The 25,080-nt window shown below is 31.4% G+C and overlaps 1 protein-coding gene across 1 annotated transcript; it reads left to right on the plus strand.

Annotated features, from left to right (window-relative positions):
• The first annotated feature begins 4,334 nt into the window (after window positions 1-4,334).
• LOC135138873 (membrane protein BRI3-like) lies at window positions 4,335-18,963 on the plus strand. Its single transcript, XM_064068901.1, has 3 exons — window positions 4,335-4,378; window positions 4,810-4,946; window positions 18,565-18,963. The coding sequence occupies exons 1-3, from the start codon at window positions 4,350-4,352 to the stop codon at window positions 18,756-18,758; spliced, it is 360 nt and encodes a 119-aa protein (XP_063924971.1). The 5' UTR covers window positions 4,335-4,349; the 3' UTR covers window positions 18,759-18,963.
• The last annotated feature ends 6,117 nt before the right edge of the window (window positions 18,964-25,080 follow it).

Genomic DNA, 25,080 nt, shown 5'->3' on the forward strand with positions numbered 1-25,080 from the left:
ATCTTAGAAGTATCTGCTATTTATGACGCAGGCTCAAATGTCTCATTGATAAATTCAAAACTAATACGTTTGAAACCAAAAAAGGACAACACGATGCAAAAGATTAACTTGAAGACAATTAATGGTGTATATAAATCAGATGGAATGATAACATTGAAAGCAAAAATATTAAATATACAAGGAAAGATAGATGTATTCATAATAAATAATGAAAATTTTAAACATGACTTTCTAGTTGGATTAGATTGTATAAAAAAATTCAAACTGATACAAAGTGAAAAACTGGAAATAAAACTGAAAACTAATGATTTAGAAGAAAAACAAGAAAGATATCAAATAAACTTCAATGAACATGTAGATCAAGAAAACTTTGAAATCTTGACAAATCACTTGAACCATCATGAAGAAAAAATGATAAAAAATCTTATAGAGAAATATAAAAATATATTTGCAAAAGACAAATACGATATAGGGACAGTAAAGGATTACGAAGCCAGAATAGATCTCATAGTAGATAAATATTGCAGTAAGAGACCATATAGATGCACAGTTGAAGACAAAAAGGAAATAGAGGAACAAATTTCTAAACTACTCAAAAGAGATTTAATCGAAGAATCATACAGCCCTTTTGCAGTCCCAGTAACACTAGCTTATAAAAAAGATGAAAACAGAAAATCAAGCTTATGTATAGATTTCAGAGACCTGAATAAGATAATAGTTCCCCTTTTACATTAATCGAAGATCTAGTAATAAAAATAAGAAATTGCAGATAATTTTCGAAACTTGACATAAACTCAGCGTTTTGGTTCATTCCTTTAAAGGTAGAAGACAGACGAAAAACTGGATTTGTAACCCCAGAAGGTCACTTTCAATGGACCTGTCTACCATTTGGACTAAAAACGTCACCAGCTATATTTCAAAGAATATTAAGTAACATAATAAGAAAACATAAATTATCAGATTTTGCAGTCAACTATAGGTATAGACGACATACTGATTTTTTCAAAAACCTTCTAAGAACACATTAATCATTTGTCGCAATTACTAGAAGCAATAATGAATGATGAAGGTTTCCGATTAAAACTTTCTAAATGTACCTTTGCCTTGGATTCCGTACAATATTTAGGACATGTAATAGGATACAATTCAATTTCTTCCCTAAAGGATAATTTGATTTCAATACGAAATTTTCCGGTTGCAAGAAATCAGAAAATTGTTCCACAATTCTTGGGGAAGATACATTTTTATAATGAATATGTACCGAAAATTTTTATTATTCTGGAACCACTACATAATTTATTAAGAAAAGGTCAAAAATTCACCTGGTCTACTGAATGTCAAAAAGCCTTTGAATACATGAAGAATTTCCTCTGCCAGCAGCCGGTCTTAGCTATTTTTGATCCGGAAATACCAATCCACATTTACACAGATGCAAGCTTACAAGGTACAGCAGCTGTAATGAAACAACCACAACTAAATAATAATTCGGAAATAGAAAAACCAGTAGCATACTTTTCCAAGAAATTTAATGAATCTCAGAAAAGAAAGAAAGCTATTACCTAGAATGCCTAGCAATAAAAGAAGCAGTACAGTATTGGCAACACTTGCTCATAGGAAAACACTTCAAAGTGTTTTTTGATCATACGCCGCTAGAAAAAATGAATATCAAAGCTAGAATTGACGAAGAATTAGGGGATTTCACTTTCTACTTATCACAATATGACATGGAAATAATATACCGCCCAGGCAGACATAACTTGGAAGCGGACTATTTAAGCAGAAACCCAGTATTGGAGCCTCAAGAAGACGAAGAAGATAAATTAAAAATTGTCAATCTAATAAAAAAAGAAGATATCATACAAGACCAAGAGGGTAACGAAAATTTAACAAATAAAAAAATAATCTAATATTTGAAGATAATCTATATTATAGAAAAGATAGGAAGAAGAAGAAAATTGTATCATCAGAAAAGTTTTCTAAAAAACTTATAAAAAATATCCAGAAGGTATTTTGCCACATAGGCATAAAACAAATGCATAGCAAAATACTACCTTACTATACGGCAGAAGATATATCAAAAAAGCTTGCAAAAATTGCGAAATTTGCATACAAAATAAATCAAGAAGACAAAGTAAGATTGGTCTAATGTCACATCTCGGTCCCGCAAAAAAGCCGTTTGAAGTGGTTTCCATAGATACAATCGGTGGATTCGGTGGTTCACGACCCACTAAAAAATACTTACACCTTCTAGTACTTCATTTTAATAGATTTGCATACATACTAACATCAAACACACAAAGCGCGAGGGATTTCATTAAATTGACAGAAAATGTGCTAAGAAACCATAACATCGAAATACTTTTAACTGACCAATACCCAGGCATAAATTCTAAAGATTTCAAAAATTTCCTAGAAGAAAAAATATCATAATGATCTTTACAGCAGTTAACGCACCATTCTCGAATGATTTGAATGAAAGACTCAATCAAACTTTAGTAAATAAAACTAGATGTGTAATAAGTGATGAAAAAAAGAACAAATGTGCATGGACAAGCATAGCACATAACTGTGTAAATAAATACAATGAAACCGAGCATACAGTAACAGGGTTTAGTCCAAAACATTTATTACTAGGTAAAGATACATCAGTATTACCAGAGGAATTGAAAAAAAAGAAAGATAGTAATGATCTAGAGAATGATGGAGCAATTGCCTTTGAAACCAGTAAAAAATCATTACTACAATAAAAAACTGTATGACAAAAATAGGATAGATTATAATTTCAAGGTCGGAGAACTAGTATATGTTGAAAATGGTAACCGACTGAACCGAAAAAAATTAGATGTATTAAGAATTGGACCTTACAAAATCCCAAGGAAAATATCAAATTCTATATACTATATAGGATAGAGACTATTATAAAACTATGGACGGGACAATTTTTCAAAATTGGGTGGTTACTCAGCTCATTCCTGCTTTGGCAAAGTTGAACCAAAAATGTGTGGTGGTTTTAGACAATGCACCGTATCATTCGGTTCAGTTGGATAAACCACCCACTTTTTCTAGTAAAAAACGTGAAATGCAGGAATGGCTCTTTAAACATAGTGTTGAATTTGACAAAAAAATTTCGAAGAAACAGTTGTGGTATTTAATTAAACTCTTCAGAAACAATAGAAAAAAAGATATTTGGTAGACGAGACATTAAGAGAAAGTGACCATGAAGTTCTTAGATTACCTCCGTACCATTGTCAATACAATCCAATTGAAATGGCGTGGGGAGTTTCTAAGAACTTTTACAACAAGCATATAAATTCTCAACATTCATTAAAAAAATAGGGTGGAGAATTTATGGCTTGAGGCGCTTTCTAAATGTACTCCAAGCATGTGGCAAAATTTTGGTAAACATTGTGAAAAACTTATTTTGGCAGATTGGGAAAAAATATGGGAAATCTTTCGTACGAATCTACCTCCTTTCATTATTTCGCTAGGTGAATCTGATTCAGAATCTGAATTTGAAAATGACGGTGATGATACAGATTTTCTTAGCGAAGTAATGGAAATGGAGTGAATTGTAGCTTGTCGGGAGGTAATATTTGTACGCATCTTTCGAGGTAGTATGTGAAAAACTACTTGACATACAACAAAATAAGTATAATTTTAGTTAGATAATCCACGTTGTTACTTTGCACCAAATTTTAAGCATTTTCATTTTTTTGTAACTCTTCATGGACCTGGAGAAGGCGTACAGTAACGTTCTTATTAATAAGCGTTACTTAGAAAAAACAAATAAAGAGCATTTACGTAAGCATTAGTAATAGCTGTATAGATAAATCATTCAATTTAAGGCCGGAAAAATGATTCAGAAGAGCTAAACCCATCAAAGTACTAGAGCAAGGTTGTTGTCTTTTACCAATCCTTTTAGTAATCTTAGAAAAGTGAAAAAAGAAGTTGGAAGATGTGGAAATAGGCTGTTTACAAAGGTCGAAATTTCCATTTCTAAGAAGAGTGGCCGAGCAGAACGAACTGATGATTGAGAATTAAAGTTTAGATGCTAAATGTGGCATGCGACAATAGTTGTATGTAGAACCCCCATTCATATAAAAACAATGTTTTAGTGAAATTTTATTGTTTGTTCCTTTAATTTAATAAAACACAACCTAACGAAAAAAGTTCTGGGAATTTTTATTCTTCTGCATCGAATACCAACAAACTCACTAGATTTTCATGGCCAACCCTACTATATAAAGATCGTGATCGGATAATAGATGTATGTTGTGTTGCGCGCTGAGACTTTTTTTGTGTGAGCTCAAATATATAATAACTAATAACAGTATCTTTTGGATCCAAAAATGACTCTAGACTTCTTCCTATATTCGGGGTGAGTGCTCTTTTATGAATCATTTGTAAACACATATTATGTCATATTTTTCTCATGCACTCCCGGTATTTGCACTACATACCACTGTTAAATTCTAAGGTCACTATTCTCAGTAATTCGCAAAAATCACCGTGTTTATTTACCAAAAAACAAAGCAGATGAAATCGACGCTAACCCCATAATTTAAGATTCATTCTGCGTTTCGGCCCCATGGGTAAACTGAAACAGCGAGTGACTCGACGTTCACCTTCTCAATCGAGTTTCATTTTTTGTCGTTAATTGCCAAGATAAGCAAAGTTACGCAGATGCCTAAACAATGTGTAATTCTGCCAACAAGGTTGTTTATGCATATTTACATGTCTTATCGGGTATATTGGCAACAGTGGTAAACTGCTCTTGGTACAAGCGTAAACCCCACGTCTAATACATAGGTCCAGTGTGTGTATGGTTGATGGCTCAGTATTTCTACTTCCACAAAGAATGACTAAACATCACGAGCCGCCGCCACCATACGAGCACACCCCCAAAATGCCGTCTCATACCAGTGTTTCGTCATCCGGACAACCACGTAAGTTGTTGTTTTGTTATTCGTGTTCAAGGTTTTATTATTTATGATTTATGGGTAGCGTCTCAAGGGTTTTTAGATGTAATATTCCACCGCTATATTTCCGTCAAAAAGTTATCTAATAGAATTGTGGTTGAACATAATACAGAGTCGCTAAAAACGAGAACGGTTTGTTGAATCTTTTTGGAATTGGGACTATCCCTAGGAATATTCAAGTTCTATTGTCTGCAATTTTTTCAAATTTTCTTTAAAAATTATACTAGTGCCCAATCATTGTAAAAAAGATATACTTAACAATAATTTTACAACAAATATTCAAATTGTTCTCCATTTACTTCCTGGCAATAGTGAATACGTTGCGCAAAATTTTCAAATGAATTTGTTAGAATATTGGGAGGAATAGCCGCAATCACATTTAATATTCTTTCTTGAAGTTGTTCAATGCTTTGTGGTCTATTAAAGTAAATTCGATTTTGTACGTAACCCTACAGAAAAGGTCAAGTGGGGTTAAATCGAGTGACCCAGCTGGCCACTCAACTGCTCCCCTTCGTCCATTCCACCTTACAGGAATAACACAATTGTTATATTTGTCCAGATTGTTTCCGTGTCATGAGTCATGGACATATTGGAATCAATGCACTCATTTGGATTTAATTTTTATCATCGGCCTTGACTTTGTTTAGCACTGTACTATTAGAGTGATTTTATTCTACATATTTTCGCAAAAAACTATTAAATGCATAGCGCGATAATTTCTGTAGGTATTGTTGTGTACAGAGATTAGTGTTTTATTGGTTGCATAAATTATAATACATTAAATGGAAAATTGACATTAAACTTTTTTTCCTTTATAAAATAATTACATTTTATATAGAAATCACACGACAAGAGTTGAAAATGTTCACCGTTATATTCCAAATACATAAATATTTCTATTTATTCCCCCCAAAAAATTGATGACGTCATCTCAAAATTTTGCCGAATAAATTCTTCCCAAAATGTGATTCATATTTTTTAGATTTGTTTAAACAAGTGGCTCAAAAAATTAAAGAATGAGTCAATTCATTTTATTGATTGAAACAGCAACGGCTCACTCCATTTTCGCAGAAAATTTTAGGAATACAATACTGTAATTTTTAATACTACACTGCACCAATCCAAGTTGATATATGTGTCCTTGTTTTTTCTTGAACTGGTAATACGCTGTGACTACCTTTCGTTTGTGCGGTGACTATTATTATTCATGTTGATGACGTCGTCACAATTTTTTTATTGTTCAAAATAGAATTATAGTATTCAGAACATTTTGTTCGATTATGGTTTTACGAGTATTAATAATTTTAGTCCTGTGTTTTGAGAAGACAAACTCATTCAAATCAAACTATTATCCGTTCACGATCTTTATATAGTAGGGTTGGCCATGAAAATCTAGTGAGTTTGTTGGTATTCGATACAGAAGAATAAAAATTCCCTGAACTTTTTTCGTTAGGTTATGTTTTATTAAATTAAAGGTTAAAAAATATGCCAGAAATATAAACACTGTTGCCGATACTTCCAGTTTTCAGAAGCAATGACCAAGTTAACGGTATCCATTTCTTAGAAAGCATAAAACTTTACGCTATTTAAAACAGTTATTCGGCTTTTTGTAAGTGTTTATATCATATGTAAGGAACAAACACTAAAATTTCGCTTAAACATTGTTTTTATATGAATGAGGGTTCTACATACGACTATTGTCGCATGCCACATTTAGCATCTCATCTTTAATTCTCAATCATCAGTTCGTTCTGCTCTTCCATTCTTTTTACAAATGGAAATTTCGACCTTTGTGAACAGCCTATTTCTATATCTTCCAACTTCTTTTTTCACTTTTCTAAGATTACTAAAAAGGTTGGTAAAAGACAACAACCTTGCTCTAGTGCTTTGATGGGTTTAGCTCTTCTGAAACATTTTTCCGGCCTTAAAGTGAATGATTTATCTATATAGCTATTACTAGTGCTTACGTAAGTGCTCTTTATTTGCTTTTACTAAGTACTTCCAAACGCTTATTAATGAGAACGTTACTCTACGCCTTCTCCAGGTCCATGAAGAGTTACAAAAAAAATTAAAATGCTTAAAATTTGGAGCAAAGTAACAACGTGAATGATCTAACTAAAATTATACTTATTTTGTTGTACGTCAGGTAGTTTTTCACATACTACCTTCGTAAATTTACAACGAAAGATGCGTAAAAATATCACCCCCCGACAAGCTACAATTCCATTTCCATTATTTCGCTATGAAAGTCTGTATCATCACCGTCATTTCCAAGTTCAGATTCTGAATCAGATTCACCTAGCGAAATGAAGAAAGGAGGTATAGATTCGTACGAAAGATTTCCCATATTTTTCACAATGTTTACAAAAATTTTGCCACATACTTGGAGTACATTTAGAAAGCGCCTCAAGCCATAAATTCTCCACCATATTTTTTAATGAAGGTTGAGAATTTATATGCTTGTTGTAATAGTTCTTACAAAATACCCACGCCATTTCAATTGGATTATATTGACAGTGGTACGGAGGTAATCTAAGAACTTCATGGCCACATTCTCTTAATGTCTCGTCTACCAAATATCTTTTTTTTTCTATTGTTTCTGAAGAGTTTAATTAAATCCCACAACAGCCTGTTTCTTCGAAAATTTTTTGTCAAATTCAACACTATGTTTAAAGAGCCATTCCTGCATTTCACATTTTTTACTAGAAAAAGTGGGTGGTTTATCCAACTGAACCGAATGATACGAACTGTCTAAAACCACCACACATTTTTGGTTCAACTTTGCCAAAGCAGGAATGAGCTGATTAATCACCCAATTTTGAAAAATTGTCCCGTCCATCGTTTTAAGTATGATAGTCTCTATCGTTATTTTTTGAATTTAAAATATTGTTACAACCACCCCGTTGAACAACCCGCGTGGAGAATAGTAAACCTTGATCCGTCACTTTTAATTTTGGTGGGAACACAAGAATTTAGAAACTGTAAATATGTTCTCAAAAAAGTAATTTAGGCTGCAACGACATGTTTTTGTTCACATAGAATTTTGCGACCATTTACTTCCCTGTGTTTATAACCCATTGACTTAAGAATTTTGTATAATGTGGTTCGCCCCCCTTTAAATTCCAACTGCCATAAAATATGCCAAAAGAGTACCTATCTACAGTGAAATATTCGTTTTTTTCATTAAGTTGCCAAATTTGTCGTTGCAGGTCTTTCCGAAACATATAATTTGTAAATAAATCCGTTGGTTTTCGCTTGCCAGATAGTGATGTTTTTAAATTTTGGTCCCCTGTTGATAAAATTTTTGCCACAGTTGATGTTCCCACCTATGAAAAAAAAAATTTAAAAATATTTTACAGCGTATTTTTACATTACAGAAAATATGTTCGAGACCCTCATAGTTACTTCTTCGAAAGAAAGAAAGATCGGATCTGTCTTTTCGAAACTGCAAAAAACATCTTTTTATTGCAATTTTTTGTTGCAGTAAAACTATTTTAGGCATTTTTTTTTAAATAATGTCGCAATGATCTGTGAATCTGTCACAATGACAAATTATCTATGCTTGTTTGCTTAATTAAAAAATTTCGTCTAATAATTTTGATCTAATAAATGAAGTAGAAAAGTGGCAATCCAGCTCAAAGCAAATGTCAATCAGACTACTGACAGACAAAAAACTAAATCATCAAATCAGTTTATCCAACTTAAAGAAAAAATATCAAAGCCCACTTTTATATAAAGACCGTTAATTGATAATATTTTTTACGTGACATTCTTTTGAGGTATAAACATAAATAAACACTTGAGCGTCGGATTGCTATTACCGAGGGGTAAACCGCCGACCATCAAGTATAGAATTGATTTCCTTTTGACAATGATTTCCTGTTGATTTCCCCCGATTTCTTTTGATTTCCTCTGATTTCCTTTGATTTCCTGTGATTTCCTTTGATTTTCTTCGATTTCCTGTGATTTCCTTTGATTTCTTGTGATTTCCTTTGATTTTCTTCGATTTCCTGTGATTTCCTTTGATTTCCTGTGATTTCCTTTGATTTCCTGTGATTTCCTCTTGATTTCCTGATTTCCTGTGATTTCCTCTTGATTTCCTATGATTTTCTTTTGATTTCCTCAAAATTTGTTTACATAATGTACTACAGGGCGATTTTTAACTTTTTTTTAACTTGACTTTTTGTTTTGCCGATAATGATGTTGAATTTAAACCTTTTTTTACCAAGTGTTTACTAACGTACGGTGAATAGGTAAGCTGAAGTGCCTTCCCTTTTGACGAAAAAAATAAATAAATAAAATGTATTGTGCTGCTAAGCAACAAACTGAAATGTTTAAGAAAAAAAATCTGATTTTACTTACAAAAAGAACGCTACTCTGAAATCGAGGTTTTAGATGTCTAAATCAATAGAGTAAGTATACGTTCGAATTTTACACTTTCTTGGGTCAAATGTTTGTTCTAAAAGTGGACATATGCAAAATTTTAGATTTTTTGCACATTCAGTCAGAAAACTTTATGGTCTATTTTAATTTTGAAATTAAAAATTAGTTCTGCAAATTAGTTCGTTTAAATCACTCAAAGATTTAATAAATTATATTATAAATTATTATTAATTTTTTAATAAATTATGTTATGAAATTTTGCTTTTGACTTTACGAAATTAAAAGTACATAAGGCCAAGGATATTTTTAGTTACGTCAGCAGTTTTTACTTGTCAGGGACTCATAAGGCAACAACGACTGGCTCATACGTTCACAGAGGTAATTAATGAATACCAGATTGTCCAAAATCATTCTATTAGGTTCATCTCTGTGTTGTGCGTACAAGATCATGTTAAAGTTTGACCTACTAAATCAAACTTATAATAATAACTTAAGTCATTACTTTTTAAAATTTGGGTTTATTCATTTATTAATTATTATGGTAACATAAACAGAAAAAAAAAGTAGTTTCATTTATTTTATTAAATGTTAAAAAAAATGGTAACTCTAAACATAAAAGTAAAGCATTTCTGTTGGATCATAACAAAATATCACAAAATAAAACAACTTCTTAAAAAATACTTACCCCATAACCTGGGTCGAGATTTGTGTATATGTTACAGCTAATATCCGAAATACGTTATTATGCATAATAACTAGACACTTTAGGAATTATGCGTAATAACTAAACTTGTCAGTTATTATGCATAATAACCGGAAAGATTAGGAATTATGCGTAATAACTGAAACTTTCAGTAAATGGGTTTTAAATTGTATAAAATAACATAGTCCTACACATGTAGTTTACGACTCCGAATTGAGTTTTTACCCGAAACGTCCAGATTTTTGGAAAAAAAATCTAAATTATAAAGCAACATTTTGCAATTAAATTTTAAATCTGCAAAACCCAATGCTTTGAAATCTTGCAGGTGGTTTACAGTTATGATAAGCATGGTAAATTTTTAGTCAAAATATATTTTCTTATCCCCTCCAAAAAATTGATGACGTCAGCTCAAAAGTTTGCCAAATAAATCCTATCTAAAATGTACAAACTATGAAGAGTCTGTACTTGTGATTTATCATTCCATTCATATTTTTTTGATTTGCATATACAGGGTGACTCAAAAAATTAATGAATGCGTGAATTTATTTTATTGATTTAATCAGGAACTACAAAACAGAATACCTTAAAATCTTGAAGATATTTTAAAGTTATCATAGGCATTGTAAATTTTTAGTCAAAATGTATTTGCTCCTCCCCCTAAAAAATTTATGACGTCACCTGAAAATTTTGCTGAATAAATCCTATTTCAAATGTGCAAAATATGATGAGTCTGTATTTGTGATTTATCATTCCATTCATATTTTTTGGATTTGCATATACAAGGTGAATCTAAAAAATTAATGAGTGCGTGAATTTATTTTATTAATTAAACCGATTATTTTGAAATTTTGGAGATGTTTAAAATTTATCATAAGTATGGTAAGATTTTTAATCAAAATATATTTGCTTTCTAAAATTGATGACGTCACCTTAAAATTTTACCGAACAAATCCTATCCTAAATGTGTAAAGAATGATAACTCTATACTTGTGATTTATCACTGCATTAATATTTTTTAGATTTGCTTATACGGGGTGTCTCAGTTAATTAATTTTATGGATTAATTCTAGAATTACAAAACTGAATACTTTGAAATACTACATACTTGGCAATTTAATTCCCCCACAAAATTGATGACGTTATCTCAAAATTTTGCCGAATAAATTCTACCCAAAATTATGTCGATTGTAGCTTACTAGATAATTGTTTTCATCCTCTGTTTTGAGGAGACGAACTCATTCAAATCAAACTAATTTCTACGTGACATTTTTTCGATGCATAAACATAAACACTTTCAAGTTGTTTTTCTTATCAAGGATAACCTAAGGACGTTCAGTAATGGAGTCCATTGGGCAATTTGTTACTTTCAAATTTTCTCGACATTTCATAACCCCTAGACAAGGCCGAAGCTAGGGGGAGGTTAGGGGATGCTCCCCTAGATCTAGACAAGTTATAATTAACCAAATGTGAATTACAGCATCCAAAAACCGAATAAAATGTAGTGTTTTATTCAATAAACGGAAATCAGAGCAATAAAAAAGTCTGGTCCGTCGGCATTGTCATCCGGTTATTCCAATTCGTGGAAAACATCTTTTAGTTTAGTTTATGTTTCACCGTCACGTCTACAGGTTGATAAGTGTTATGGCTATTTGTCTTAAATTACAAGTACTATACAGGATGTTCCTTTTATATGTTCACGCCTGACAATTTTTGCATAGGCGACATATTATACACCCCAGAGACGACTTCGTTTTTAATAAGCAATCATAGGAATCACAAAAAAATGACAAAGATGTCAATGGCAAATAATGATAAAATTGAAAAAATTAATACTTACTCAATTTTTATTTTAAAATGCCCCGCTACCAAAATGTAATACGAAAAAAACATAATAGGCATGCAGTCGTCACGTTTCCGACAGCGAGGGAAGTACTGTCTAAACTTTTTAGACCAATTTTTTTTTAAATCAACTGTACATGTGATATGTAGGGGAAAGCGAGGCAGGGTGGGTAGCTTTTTTGAAAATATTATGCATAATTCCTGTTCCTCTATTAGTTATTATCAGTATTGCCTAAACGTTTCCGTTATTATGCTCACATGTTATAAAAATGTCATATATTGACTTACAAGTTCATGGAATAAAACTCACTTGTTTTACTAATCTTGTCGACTTATGTTCAAACTAAATCTAATTAAAACGTAAATGAGATTCGTGCCGCTTCGGGTATCATCGCTTAGGGGAATCCCACAAATAACCGAAATGTGACATTGAAACGGCATTACCCTTCCAACGACTCGAAATGTTAAGCCCACCAACCTATTCTTTATTATCGTTTCGGCATAACATAATGTGAACAACAGGCGTCACTCTCGATTGTTGAAACAGTAATAAATTAATACAATAGCTTTAATTGTGGGTTTTAAGACGATAAACTCTTATCGCTCTGCAAATACGAAAGAACTCTGCAAATAAAAAAACGGCACCATCATCGGCATGCCTGTATAACTTACGCATACTTATTGCACTTCCAGCAGACTGTAAATATAACGAATTGAATTACAAACCCGAAGAAGTGCAAGCGGTGCAGTCTCAGTTGGTTCCCCGAGTGTAGGTAGAGTTGACAGATATTCAAAGAGTTAATTTCTGCTTGTGAGTTACGTTGGTGATTTTGATAGTTATAATGGAAAAGCACGATAGACCTCCACCTTATAATGACCAGGTCATCAACCAGCAATATGTTCAACCCCAACAACCGGTGGTTTCGGTGATACCCGTAGGTACATCGCCACCTCCTGTACAACCTCGTAAGTTTTTTTTTTTTTTTTATTAAAGTATTATATATTTACCGAGCGAATAAACGACAATCGGTAGGTTTAGTCCAGAGATGAATACAAAATTTTTCTCCCGGTTTTTTTGACCAAAATTTTGACCCTTTAATTGAACTGAGGTCGTGGTGCAGTTAATTTTTGGCTATGATAATGTAAAATGACACATTGGTAATGTAATATTTTTACAATACAAGAAAATAAATTATTTGATAAACCTTTATTATCATAATTATAAGTAATAGCAATGTACAAAAATAAACTGCTAATTCTACGTTCCATAATAGTAATATTTATGTTCAATTGTTCATTGTGGGATTAAAACAACCTGAAAAATAAGCTTTAGTTATTTCTTCGGTTAAAAATTGATCATCCTCTGCGTCCTGAAAAAACGCAGATCATCGTTTAAGAACTTGTTTGATTTACAGACCAGAGCGCACTCAAGCCAATGTCGACTCTCAGCGATTTATCTATAAGCCGACCTTCGTTAGAGCTGATCTTTAATACATAATGTTCCCGAATGACAAAATTTACATTTTAAATTGTACTATCAAATGCTCACCAAAATTTGTCACCAACAATGGAATGACGTAATCTCCAAATTTTACAATAATAGATGTAATTTGTACATATTATATCCTCGGTTTACGGTTTATGAATCCGTGTTGAATTTTTACCTTGAATGTCAAAATTTTTGTAAAAAAAAATCAACATTTTCCAATTTATACTTTGTTATTAGAAGCAATCGTTAGTCAAAATTTATCCATTCATGGCTCCCAGGAATTGATGATGTCATCTTACAACTTTGTCGAATAAATGTTATTTAAACGTTAAAAACTAGCATAGGTAGTCCTGAACTTGTGGTTTATAAATACGCTTTTCAGATTTTTCGGCTTTTTGATTTCTCGATTTTTCAACTGTAGATGTCTCAATTTTTCAATCTTTCAATTTTGGGCTTTATCAATTTATTCTTAAAATTTTCGATTTCTCGATTTTTTGATCTTGATCTTGATCTCAATTTTTGTCTTCTTCAATTTTACGATTTTTTTAATGTTTCGATTTTTCAAAATTTGACGTTTTTAAATTTTCAGTCTTCCGATTTCTGAAGTAATCTTTCGTTCATTTTCCCATTTCTCGACTTCCCAAAGTTTCGATTTTTCACTTCTTTAATTCTTCAATTTCTCGATTTTTCAGGTTTTTGATTTTTCAATTTTTCGATTTCTCAATTTTGCAATTTTTTAATTTCTTAATTTTTTTAATGTCTTTCAATATTGGGATTTTTTAATATTTCGATTTTTCGACTCTTCGATTTTTGGACTTCTGGATTTTTTGATTTCTCAATTTTTTTACTTTTTGGTTTTTCAATTTTTCTTTAAACTTTAGCTTTTTCAATTTTTCGACTGTTTTATTACTTCGATTTCTCAATTTTTCAACTTTTCGATATTTTAATTTTTCAAATTTTAAAATTTTAGGTTTTTTGATTTCTTGAGTTTTCAGTTATTCTAGGTTTCATTTTTTCAATTTTCCGAGTTTTTAATTTTTCGATTTTTCAATTTTTCTTTCTTAAAATTTTTCAATTTCTCGACCCTCGGGATTTTCGATTTCTCGATGTCTGAGTTTTTGAATTTTTCGATTTTTAGATTCCTCGCTTTTTCGATTTTTTACTTTTGGGCATTTTAATTTTTCGATTTTCCAAGTTTTCGTCGTTTCGATTTTGCAGTTAATTGATTTTTCAATTTTTTAAATTCTGGGGTTTCGATTTTTCAGTTTTTCGATTTTTAAATTTTTGATTTTCAAATTTTTAATTTTTGACTTTTTGATGTCTGGATTTCTCGATTTTTCAATTTTTCGATAATTTAATTGTTCAATGTTTTAACTTTTAGGTTTTTTTTTTTTCAATTTTTCAAATTTTGACGTTGCTAAAGTTTCCGTTTTCCAATTTGTTTATTTTTAATTTTCCCATTTCTCAACTTCAAAGTTTCGATTTTTCAGTTGTTCAGTTTTTTGTTTTTCGATTTCTCAATTTTCCAACTTTTTAATTTCTCAATTTGTGGATATTTCTTTCAGTTTTGGGATTTTTCAATATTTCGATTCGTCGACTTCTCGATTTTTCGACTTCTGGATTTTTCGATTTTTTATTTTTTGGGTTTTCAGTTTTTCGTTTTTTAAGCTTTGGATTTTTCAATTTTTCGAATGTTTTATATTTCGATTTCTCGAGTTTTCACTTGGACATTTTAATTTTTCAATTTCCCGAATTTTTACATTTTTAATTTTTCAAATTTTTGAAATTCGATGTTTGAGTTTTCAATTCTCAGATAGTTCCATTTTTAGCTGTTCGATTTTTCGATTTTGGCCTATTTATATTTCGAAACATCGGAAAATCAAAAAATGAAAAAATAAATTGAAAAGTCAAAATATCGAAAAGTTGAAAAATTGGGAAATCGAAGTACAAAACGATCGAAAAATTGAAAAATCAAAAGTTTTAAAAACGAAAAATCGAAAATCCAAAAAAGTAAAAACTCGAGAAATCGAAAAATTCTGAACTCAAAAAATTGAAAAATCGAAAAACTGAAAAATCACAAAATTGAAAGAAATATCCAAAAATTGGGAAATTAAAATATTGAGGACTCGAGAAACCAAAAAAGTAAAGGCGAAGAATCGCAAACTTAAAAAATCGAAAAATTGAAAAATCAAAAGCCTGAAAAATCTAAAAATTGAACAATTAAAGAACTGAAAATCGAAACGTTGGGAGTCGAGAAATGGGAAAGTAAAAAATAGATATATTGAGAAATCGCAAAACTGAAAATGCAGAAACGTCAAAATTTGAAAAATTAAAAAATATTGAAATATTTAAGCAATTTTTTGGAGGGGATAAGCAAATATATTTTAATTAAAAATTTATCATGTTTATCACAACTTCCAACAGCTGCAAGATTTACAAGCATACTGTTTTGCAAATTCAAACTTGATTTGCAAAATATTGTTTTAGAGTTTTGATTTTTTTTTCCAAAAATCTGGACGTTTTGGGTAAAAACTCAACATGGAGTCATACACTACTATGTTATTTTATACAATTTAAAACCCATTTACTATGTACAATTTGAAAGTGACGTCATCTCGTTATTGGTGAGGATGATTAGACAAATTTTGGTTAGCGTTTACCATCTATAAATCCACATGATACCTAATGTAAATACAAAATTTGACAACAATCGGCCCAGTACTTTCGGAGATTATCTGTCTAATAAAAATTCGGAATGGCAGACAGACGGACAGACATACTGACATACTGGCAGACGTACGTAAAAGTAGAGTCACACGAAACACTGAAAAATAGAAACATCGAAAAACTGATGAACTGAAAAATTGAAAAGTTGCAAAATCGAATCATTAAAAAATCTACAAGTTGAAAAATTTTAAAATCGAACAACTGAAAAATCGGAAAGTCGAAAAATAATCGAAAATCCATAATTTAAAATATTGCAAAAAAAAATCTGAAATTTAAAAATTCGAAAAATCTACAATTATTAAAATTGAAGAATGAAAATATCGAAAAATTGAAAAGTCAAGAAATCGAAACATCAAAAAATCTAAAACTTTAAAACCCTAAAATTGAAGATTCCTAAAAATGAAATATTGAAAAATTGAAGGAAGGAAGAAAAATTGTAGAATCGACAAACTATAAAGTCTCAAAACTTAAACATCGAGGAACTGAAAAATCGAAAAATTGAAAAATGGAGAAATCAAAAAGTCGAAAAATCGAAAAACACAAAAGCTGAAACAACGACAAATCAAAACATAAAAATATTAAGAAATCGAGGAATCGAAAAGCCGGGAAATCGAAAAATTCAGAAATTCAAAAATCAAGAATTTTAAATATCGAAAAATCGTAACATTTAAAAAGACAACTTCCTGTGAATATGAAATTTCTGATTTCCAAGGACTCCCGATAATTTCCAGCAATCTAGAGGATCCATGGGCAACCTACGGCCCGCCCACCGGAAACTTCCGGCCCGCCAAAGATTTTTTGATTGGTGTAACTTTGAACCCGCAATGTGTACAATCGTATTCCTCAATTAATTGCGCATCTGAATTGCGTAATAGAAATGTAAATATAGACACTTTTTTGCATTTCATTGTATCAAGAAAATCTATGCGCAAAATCAATCAAATTTCGTAATGTAATTGAAGTTGTGGTGACTTGTGTAAATTTTTTGAAAATCGAGGAGCTTAAATCATAGACAATTTAAGGAATTTTTGGAAGATCTTGAGTCAGAATATGGTGACGTTCTTTATTATACCGAAGTACGCTGGCTAAGTAGAGGGAAGATGTTACAGCGCTTCTATAATTTGAAAAGTGAAATCCAAATTTTCATGGAAATGAAAGGGAAGTCAATTCGCCAGTTAACGGACGAGGTATGGCTCTCCGAACTTGCTTTTTGAGTTGACGTTACCGGGTACTTAAATGACCTTAATGTAAGTTTACAAAAAAGGGGACAATTTATACATGAAATGTTCGCACACATCAAGTCGTTCCGAACTAAACTTCAACTATGGGAAACTCAATTACGTGCAGAAAATACTTACCATTTTCCTACACTTGCTAATTACAAAAATTTTGATTCTGCGGCTTGGCAAATGAACTAAACGTATTAAAAGAAGAATTTTCAAGGCGCTTCCAGGATTTTAGTAAACATGAAAAATATTTTCACATATTTTTTAATCCTTTTGGCGTGGACGTAGAAATCATGCCAGAGAGTTTACAGATGATGCCCTGAAAGCCATGTTTAATAGAGGTGGGACTTTGCTTGAATTTTACCAAAAATACTTTCCCAAAGACAAATACCCAAATTTTAAAATTTTTGTGTGTAAAATAATGTGTCTCTTTGGTAGTACATATTGCTGTGAGCAATTTTTTACGCAAATGAACTATACAAAATCGAAAAATCAATCGAGAATCACGGACCAAAATTTAGAACACACCTTACGAATTGCGTCGATTTCTCTTAGTGCTGATATTGACGGCATGATAAAAAACATTCAATGGCAGAAATCCCACTAGTATACTTGCTAATGCCATTGAATAACTATTTTTAATAATTTCACATCACAATGTGATCACATATATTGTGTTGAAGTGTCTTTTTGAATAATAAATTTGTTTTAATTTTATAGTGTATTTGTATTTATTGTTGTACGTTTCTCCTGTATTAAATGTACCATTATTTTTATCATAATATAATATAATAATTATTATGCATTATTAATTATTTGGTGGCCCGCGTTTGCCCGATATTTTTTCCGTTAGGCCCGTCTTACAGAAAAGGTTGCCCATGGATGATCTAGAGTATACCCGTGGCAAAAAATGCTAGATAAAGAAACAGTTTGATTACTTCTGCTGTATTGTAATACACGCCAAACATTTTTCCTGTTATTTAAATAATCTTATCGGACATTTTTCTTGATATTATTCGCACAACTGGTAATCACCATCTGAGTCCACGCCTTTGTTGAAACAGAAACGTAATAGCGGTGTGAAAGTCGTTTGAAAACCTACATAAAACAGCAGATATTTCAAAAAGAGAAATAAAACCCACATTGACATTATCATAGTTTTATTTCTTTTTGCAGAGTTCTATTTTTGTCCTAACACTTCAATTTTTTGTTTTTCAGATGTAACACAAGTCACCGTGAACACAGCAGCAGCAACTGGTGGAACTTGCCCAGTGTGCCACGCGGGAAAATTTGAATCTGCGTTTACGGTGTGTGGCTGGCTTTGCTGCATTTTTTGTTTCCCGTGTGGAATTATCTGCTGTCTCTGCATGCGCAAGAAAAAGTGTAGCCACTGTGGTTTCTCAGTTTCGTAGCAAACGGAAACTCCAACAAAAATCTACCCGTACATATTTTATCCAGTTTCTACTAGTTTAAGCATTCTGATTAATTTTAGTTTGTTGCAGTATTTTTCGATATAAGTTGCATCTTGTCTGAGAAAAGTATGCGTTTAAAAGAGTAAGAACATGTTTTGTGTTATAATTTCTATCATGTACTCATAGAATTAAATGTTTACAATTATCTTGGTTCATTTATTCGTCATCATTTTAACACTCAACAAAAACATTGATCAAATTTTATTTTGACAGAAGTAGGTATGTATATTATGAAACACACAACCAGCTTTTCCGAAAAATGACAAAATTTGATTTTGCGAATTTTATTTTTTTATGTGAACCCCTATAAGTTAAAATAAAGACATAGTCAAGTCAGGGAGCTTAAAAATCGTCAAAACCTCATAATTGTTAGAAACAGATGCGATTTTGATGATTAAATGTTTATTTTAATATATGTTATTGAAAGGTACGTACAACAAAATTGACAGTTTTTCGCGAAGTCTAAGAAGTATGAAAAACTTATTTTGTGTTATCAAATTATAAGGGGAAAATGAACCCTTATCCAACCTTTTTAGACGCTACTGAAAGATAAATTAATTTATTTGAGTAAATTTTGTCAAGACTAAATGTTGCTATAGAAACGAGAGTTCATCTTTTAACAAACTTTGTTGTGTCAACTGCGTAAACCTGAAGTCAAAAACCAATCAAGAAGACATAAATACTGAACATGCAGCATGGGACAACAACTGTCACGTATATCAATACACTGTTGATAAACTGAAACATGATGTGTTTGGCATTGGCATATAGGAATCAATTCCTGTTCAACATGATCTTTCTCCTCACATTTTTTTTTCCGAAATAACGTTTAGTATTTACTGTCAAAATGTACGCGGTTTGAGGACTAAAGTTCACAGCTTTTATCGTGCTGATACTGTTTTGTGAGTTTGATTGCATCGGTTTGTCCGAAACTTGGCTGTCTAACGAGGTTTCTAATTGTGAATATTTCGATAATAATTATGCCGTTTTTAGTTGTGATAGGCAATGTTTACTAATCCACAAATAACGTGGAGGGGGTATACTTCTTGCTTTAAAAAGTAGACTGAATCCAGAAATGCTTAATTTAAATGAAATCATTAATGCCATACTTTCTATTGATATTATTGGCTGTAAAGTCAGACTAGGTCCTCAATTGGTTCTTTATATTATAATCGTTTATATACCGCCAAATCTTTTTTTATCTGATATCGAATATTTCTTTGAACTTCTGGATCTTTATATTATCGACAAAAAAAAAATCTTAATAATGGGTGACTTCAATGTTTCACATTGGAATAATTTAAGTATAAACGACTCAAAATCTGAATTAATCAATAATAATTTCTTATCCTACAATATCCTCAACCAGTGTAATCTTATATCTAATTCAAATAATCACATATTAGATTTATTTATATCAAGTTTAGTGTCTCCTGTAAAGTTGTCCATGATGATCATCTATTAGTCCCTGAAGATTTCCGTCATCCGACTCTAAATATTGATATTAATTTTGAAGTCCCTAAGTCTCGTAATTTTCCAGTAAATGTGGAGTATAAGGTATATAATTTTAAGAAGGCAAACTTTACGGCGTTGTATAACGTCCTTTTAGAAGAAGATTGGTCAAGCTTACAGAATTTCACAAATGTCAATGACGCTTGTTCTCATTTTTATTTAATCTTGTACTCGTTGTTCCTATTTTTAAGACCCAAAAGTCTCTCGAAAATATCCAAGCTGGTACAGCATTGAAATAATTAAGAATATTAAGCTAAAGCATAAATACTTACAGCAATTCAAAAAAACAGGTAATGTAGAGTAGCTGAATAAATTTAAACGTTTGCGGTTTTTAATTAAGTCTCAAGTATTTCTTGGATACAAGTTATATCTTGACACAGTCCAGGTTAAGTTAAAAATTGATCCAAAATAGTTTTGGAAATATGTCAACGACAAAAAAAATATAACAAGAATTACAGCTGTTATGTACTATGACAATAATATCTACTCTACCCCAAAATCAATAGTTAACTGATTTACTACATATTTTAGTAGTGTTTTTACTACTAGCAATAATTCGACGGATCATATTGACACAACTTCCTTTCTTAATGTTACTATAATGAATATTTCTGAAAACGGTATTAAACTTGGTATAAAAAAATTGAAAAACAAATTAACTGATGGTGACGATCAGATACCTAGTTTTTTTGTTAAAGATTGTTCTTCTTTGCTTGTTCAACCACTGAAGATAATATTTAAATTATCTCTTTCGACTTCTACCTTTCCAGAGGTATGGAAAATTGCACGTGTATGTCCAGTTTCTCTTCTGCCTGAAACACGTGTAGCAGTGACTACGAATATATTATTTAAACTCTGAAAGATTTTTCATTATTAAGAATTTTTTTAAGTCTTACTTAAACAGTAGAGCTCAATATGTGACCTATAATGGATTCAAATCGCGGTCCTACATATCGACATCGGGTGTTCCTCAGGGCTCCAACGTAGGACCGTTATTATTCTTACTTTTTATCAATGATATTGTTAATGTAGTTGATTGTGGAAAGCTCTTATTTGCTCACGACTTAAAAATATTCACTAGGATCTATACACAGGAGGACTGTCGTCATCTGCAGAACAGTGTCAATACATGCTTGGTGTGAAGTAAATAAACTCCCTTTGAACTATTCTAAATGCAAAATAATGTCATATTCAAAGAAAAAATATCCCATATTATTTGCGTACAGCTGTAACTTTCTTCCACTTAATCGAACTTCAACAATACAAGATTTTGGTATAACTTTTGATAACCAACTTAATTTTAACGATCATGTAAGCAGTATCATAAATGTGTCAATAAAGTGTTTGGGATTTATAGTTAGGAACACCAGTACCTTTAAAAATCCATTAGTATTAAAAACTCTGTATTACTCTTTAGGTCTAGATTGGAATATTGCAGTGTAGTATGGTTTCCCTATTATTTTTGTTACAAGATTAGGTTGGAAAACATTCAGAGAAGATTTTTTAAGTTTTTATATTTCAGAATATTTGATCTTTTTCCCGGCAGGGATTTTAGTCATAGTGTATTATTAGAGACTGAATGTCGACTCTTTAGAATTTAGGCGGATACACTATACTATAGTCTAAAATTCTTGTACTCTATTTCGGAACAAAATTGATTGCAGTCACTTATTATCCCTCTTCAATATCTTGATTCCTCGATTAAATTCCAGATAAACCTTAACGTTTTATTTACGCAAACCCAATACAAATATACTTTTTAAATCTCCCGTGTTTAATATGGCTTCTCATTTCAGTTCTACAGTGCATCTTTTTTAAAAGTGGCCATATGGATTCCCATGTTAAATTTTAGACACTATGTTAACTTTTGTTAGTGTGAAAACACAGAGTTGATTTTTGCGGAGAAAACAGCCTTAGGGTTCTACTTTAATTTTCGCTACCACTTTTTGCAGTAATTTATTAATTTGTGCTTTAAAAAATAAAAATTCTTTTGATAAAAAAAGTTTGGTACATCCTAGACGGTTTTGACTTATCATTTTAACTTGTCATTTTTGACAGCATAATTTTGATTCAATTATTAAATACCTTTGTTGCAGTTTTTAGAAAAGAAACGGAATTATAGAATTCAAACATAAATGTAGATAATAAAAGTTAATTTCACTGTAATTGCGTTTTCAATGTCCACGATCGAAAAAACCTGTGTTTATAAATCTGCCATAAAAATTTCAAAAGGTGCGCTCTTGCCGGGTATAGAACGATGTGGGAATGTTACAGCAAAATTTTCCGGCTCTGTTGTCGATAAGGCTTTAATGTATCCATCAGTGACCATTTACTACTTTTTCTTTAATTGTATACTGCGGCATGTTGACGAATTTCGGTCACTAAAAACCAATAATAGAACGAGTAATCAAAGTTTAGAAACGTCAGGTAAATGTCTGTTTTAACATGGCTGACTACAATATTAGTGACAAAAATAATGAAATATTTAATCTTTTTTTAAGAAATATCCTTTAATTGAAAACATGACTTTTAATAAAATCGACAAAAGATAACCCAAATTAGATCCAGCAAAAATTTCAGCTCTGAATGTTTACTCAAACAAGTTAACATGGGGTATAAAATTTAACATGGGAATCTCTATGGCCACTTTTAAAAAAGATGCAGTGTATATCTCACCTGTATGATATAAACACATCGTCACTCCGTGAAATGATTTGCGCACCTAGATCGATCTATGTTATATAGTATATTATAAGGTATGCAGTGTCATAATATATTTCGCATTATTAGTTAGTCTATTATATTATATCCTGTTTATTTATTTAATTGTAAATTGTCCTGTAATTGGATTGGATCTGTAGGGCAATAAAGATTTGTTTATCATTTTTATCTCTAAAAGGAGAGCACTTTTACCTGAACTTTTTTTAACTTTTAGCAACCATATTTCGAGACCAAATGCCGATTTTATTTTGTACGTACTTTTCAATAACACGCTGTATTTTTGAAATCAGAAACATAACTAGAGATGCGCGTGGTCAGATATTCTTTGGATACAATTTTCAACAAGAAATGTGTTAAACCTAAAATCTCAGTGCAAGAGAAACAGATTATGTAAAAGTATATTTAAGGCGAAAATCAATGCATGTCTAAATTTTTTCTGTCCCCAATCAACTTATAATTGGATTTTAATCCACACTTATGAACCATTTTAACTAACATTTTATCCCCTAGTAGGATAAAGTTAGTTTATTCCACTCTTACAAAAATAGAGGAATAATTAACACAAATCATCAATGTTTGTTATTCGTTCACGATCTTTATATAGTAGGCTTGCCCCAAAGTCATTTAATAGATAAGGTTGCCACATTGGGATACCATATTGATACGTCACAAGGGGCTCTCAAATCTCCTCCTCCCTTGTAAGCGATTTTGCCCACATACTCGTTTATGTGGTAACCTGTTCTCTATTAACTAACCTTGGGCTTGCCCATGAAAATCTAGTGAGTTTATTAGTATTCCATGCAGAAGAATAAAAATTCCCTGAACTTTTTTCGTTAGGTTATGTTTTATTAAATTAAAGGTTAAAAAATATGCCAGAAATATAAACATTGTTGCCGATACTTTCAGTTTTCAGTAGCAATGACCAAGTTAACGGTATCCATTTCTTAGAAAGCATAAAACTTTACGCTATTTAAAACAGTTATTCGGCTTTTTGTAAGTGTTTATTTCATATGTAGGGAACAAACACTAAAATTTCACTTAAACATTGTTTTTATATGAATGGGGGTTCTGCATACGACTATTGTCGCATGCCACATTTAGCATCTAAACTTTAATTCTCAATCATTAGTTCGTTCTGCTCGGCCACTCTTCTTAGAAATGGAAATTTCGACCTTTGTAAACAGCCTATTTCCACATCTTCCAACTTCTTTTTTCACTTTTCTAAGATTACTAAAAGGATTGGTAAAAGACAACAACCTTGCTCTAGTACTTTGATGGGTTTAGCTCTTCTGAATCATTTTTCCGGCCTTAAATTGAATGATTTATCTATATAGCTATTACTAATGCTTACGTAAATGCTCTTTATTTGTTTTTTCTAAGTAACGCTTATTAATAAGAACGTTACTGTACGCCTTCTCCAGGTCCATGAAGAGTTACAAAAAAATGAAAATGCTTAAAATTTGGTGCAAAGTAACAACGTGGATTATCTAACTAAAATTATACTTATTTTGTTCTATGTCAAGTAGTTTTTCACACACTACCTCGAAAGATGCGTAAAAATATTACCTCCCGACAAGCTACAGTTCACTCCATTTCCATTACTTCGCTAAGAAAATCTGTATGATCACCGTCATTTTCAAATTCAGATTCTGAATCAGATTCACCTAGCGAAATAATGAAAGGAGGTATAGATTCGTACGAAAGATTTCCCATATTTTTTCCCAAACTGCCAAAATAAGTTTTTCACAATGTTTACAAAAATTTTGCCACATACTTGGAGTACATTTAGAAAGCGCCTCAAGCCATAAATTCTCCACCCTATTTTGTTAATGAATGTTGGGAATTTATACTCGTATGCTTGTTGTAAAAGTTCTTACAAAATCCCCACGCCATTTCAATTGGATTGTACTGACAATGGTACGGAGGTAATCTAAGAACTTCATGGCCACTTTCTCTGTCTCGTCTACCAAATATCTTTTTTTTCTATTGTTTCTGAAGGGTTTAATTAAATCCCACAACTGTTTCTCCG

This window comes from Zophobas morio, unplaced genomic scaffold (assembly GCF_036711695.1).
Source record: "Zophobas morio isolate AGI-343-1 ecotype UQ-CSIRO unplaced genomic scaffold, CSIRO_AGI_Zmor_V1 ptg000030l, whole genome shotgun sequence".
Classification (NCBI taxonomy): domain Eukaryota; kingdom Metazoa; phylum Arthropoda; class Insecta; order Coleoptera; family Tenebrionidae; genus Zophobas; species Zophobas morio.

Bases quoted from the DNA above. Each gene is read 5' to 3' on its own strand.
- LOC135138873 (XM_064068901.1), top strand. From the start codon at position 4,350: ATGACTCTAGACTTCTTCCTATATTCGGG. The intron at 4,379-4,809 runs GTGAGTGCTCTT...TCTAATACATAG, and splicing joins GACTTCTTCCTATATTCGGG to GTCCAGTGTGTGTATGGTTG. The intron at 4,947-18,564 runs GTAAGTTGTTGT...TTTGTTTTTCAG, and splicing joins TTCGTCATCCGGACAACCAC to ATGTAACACAAGTCACCGTG.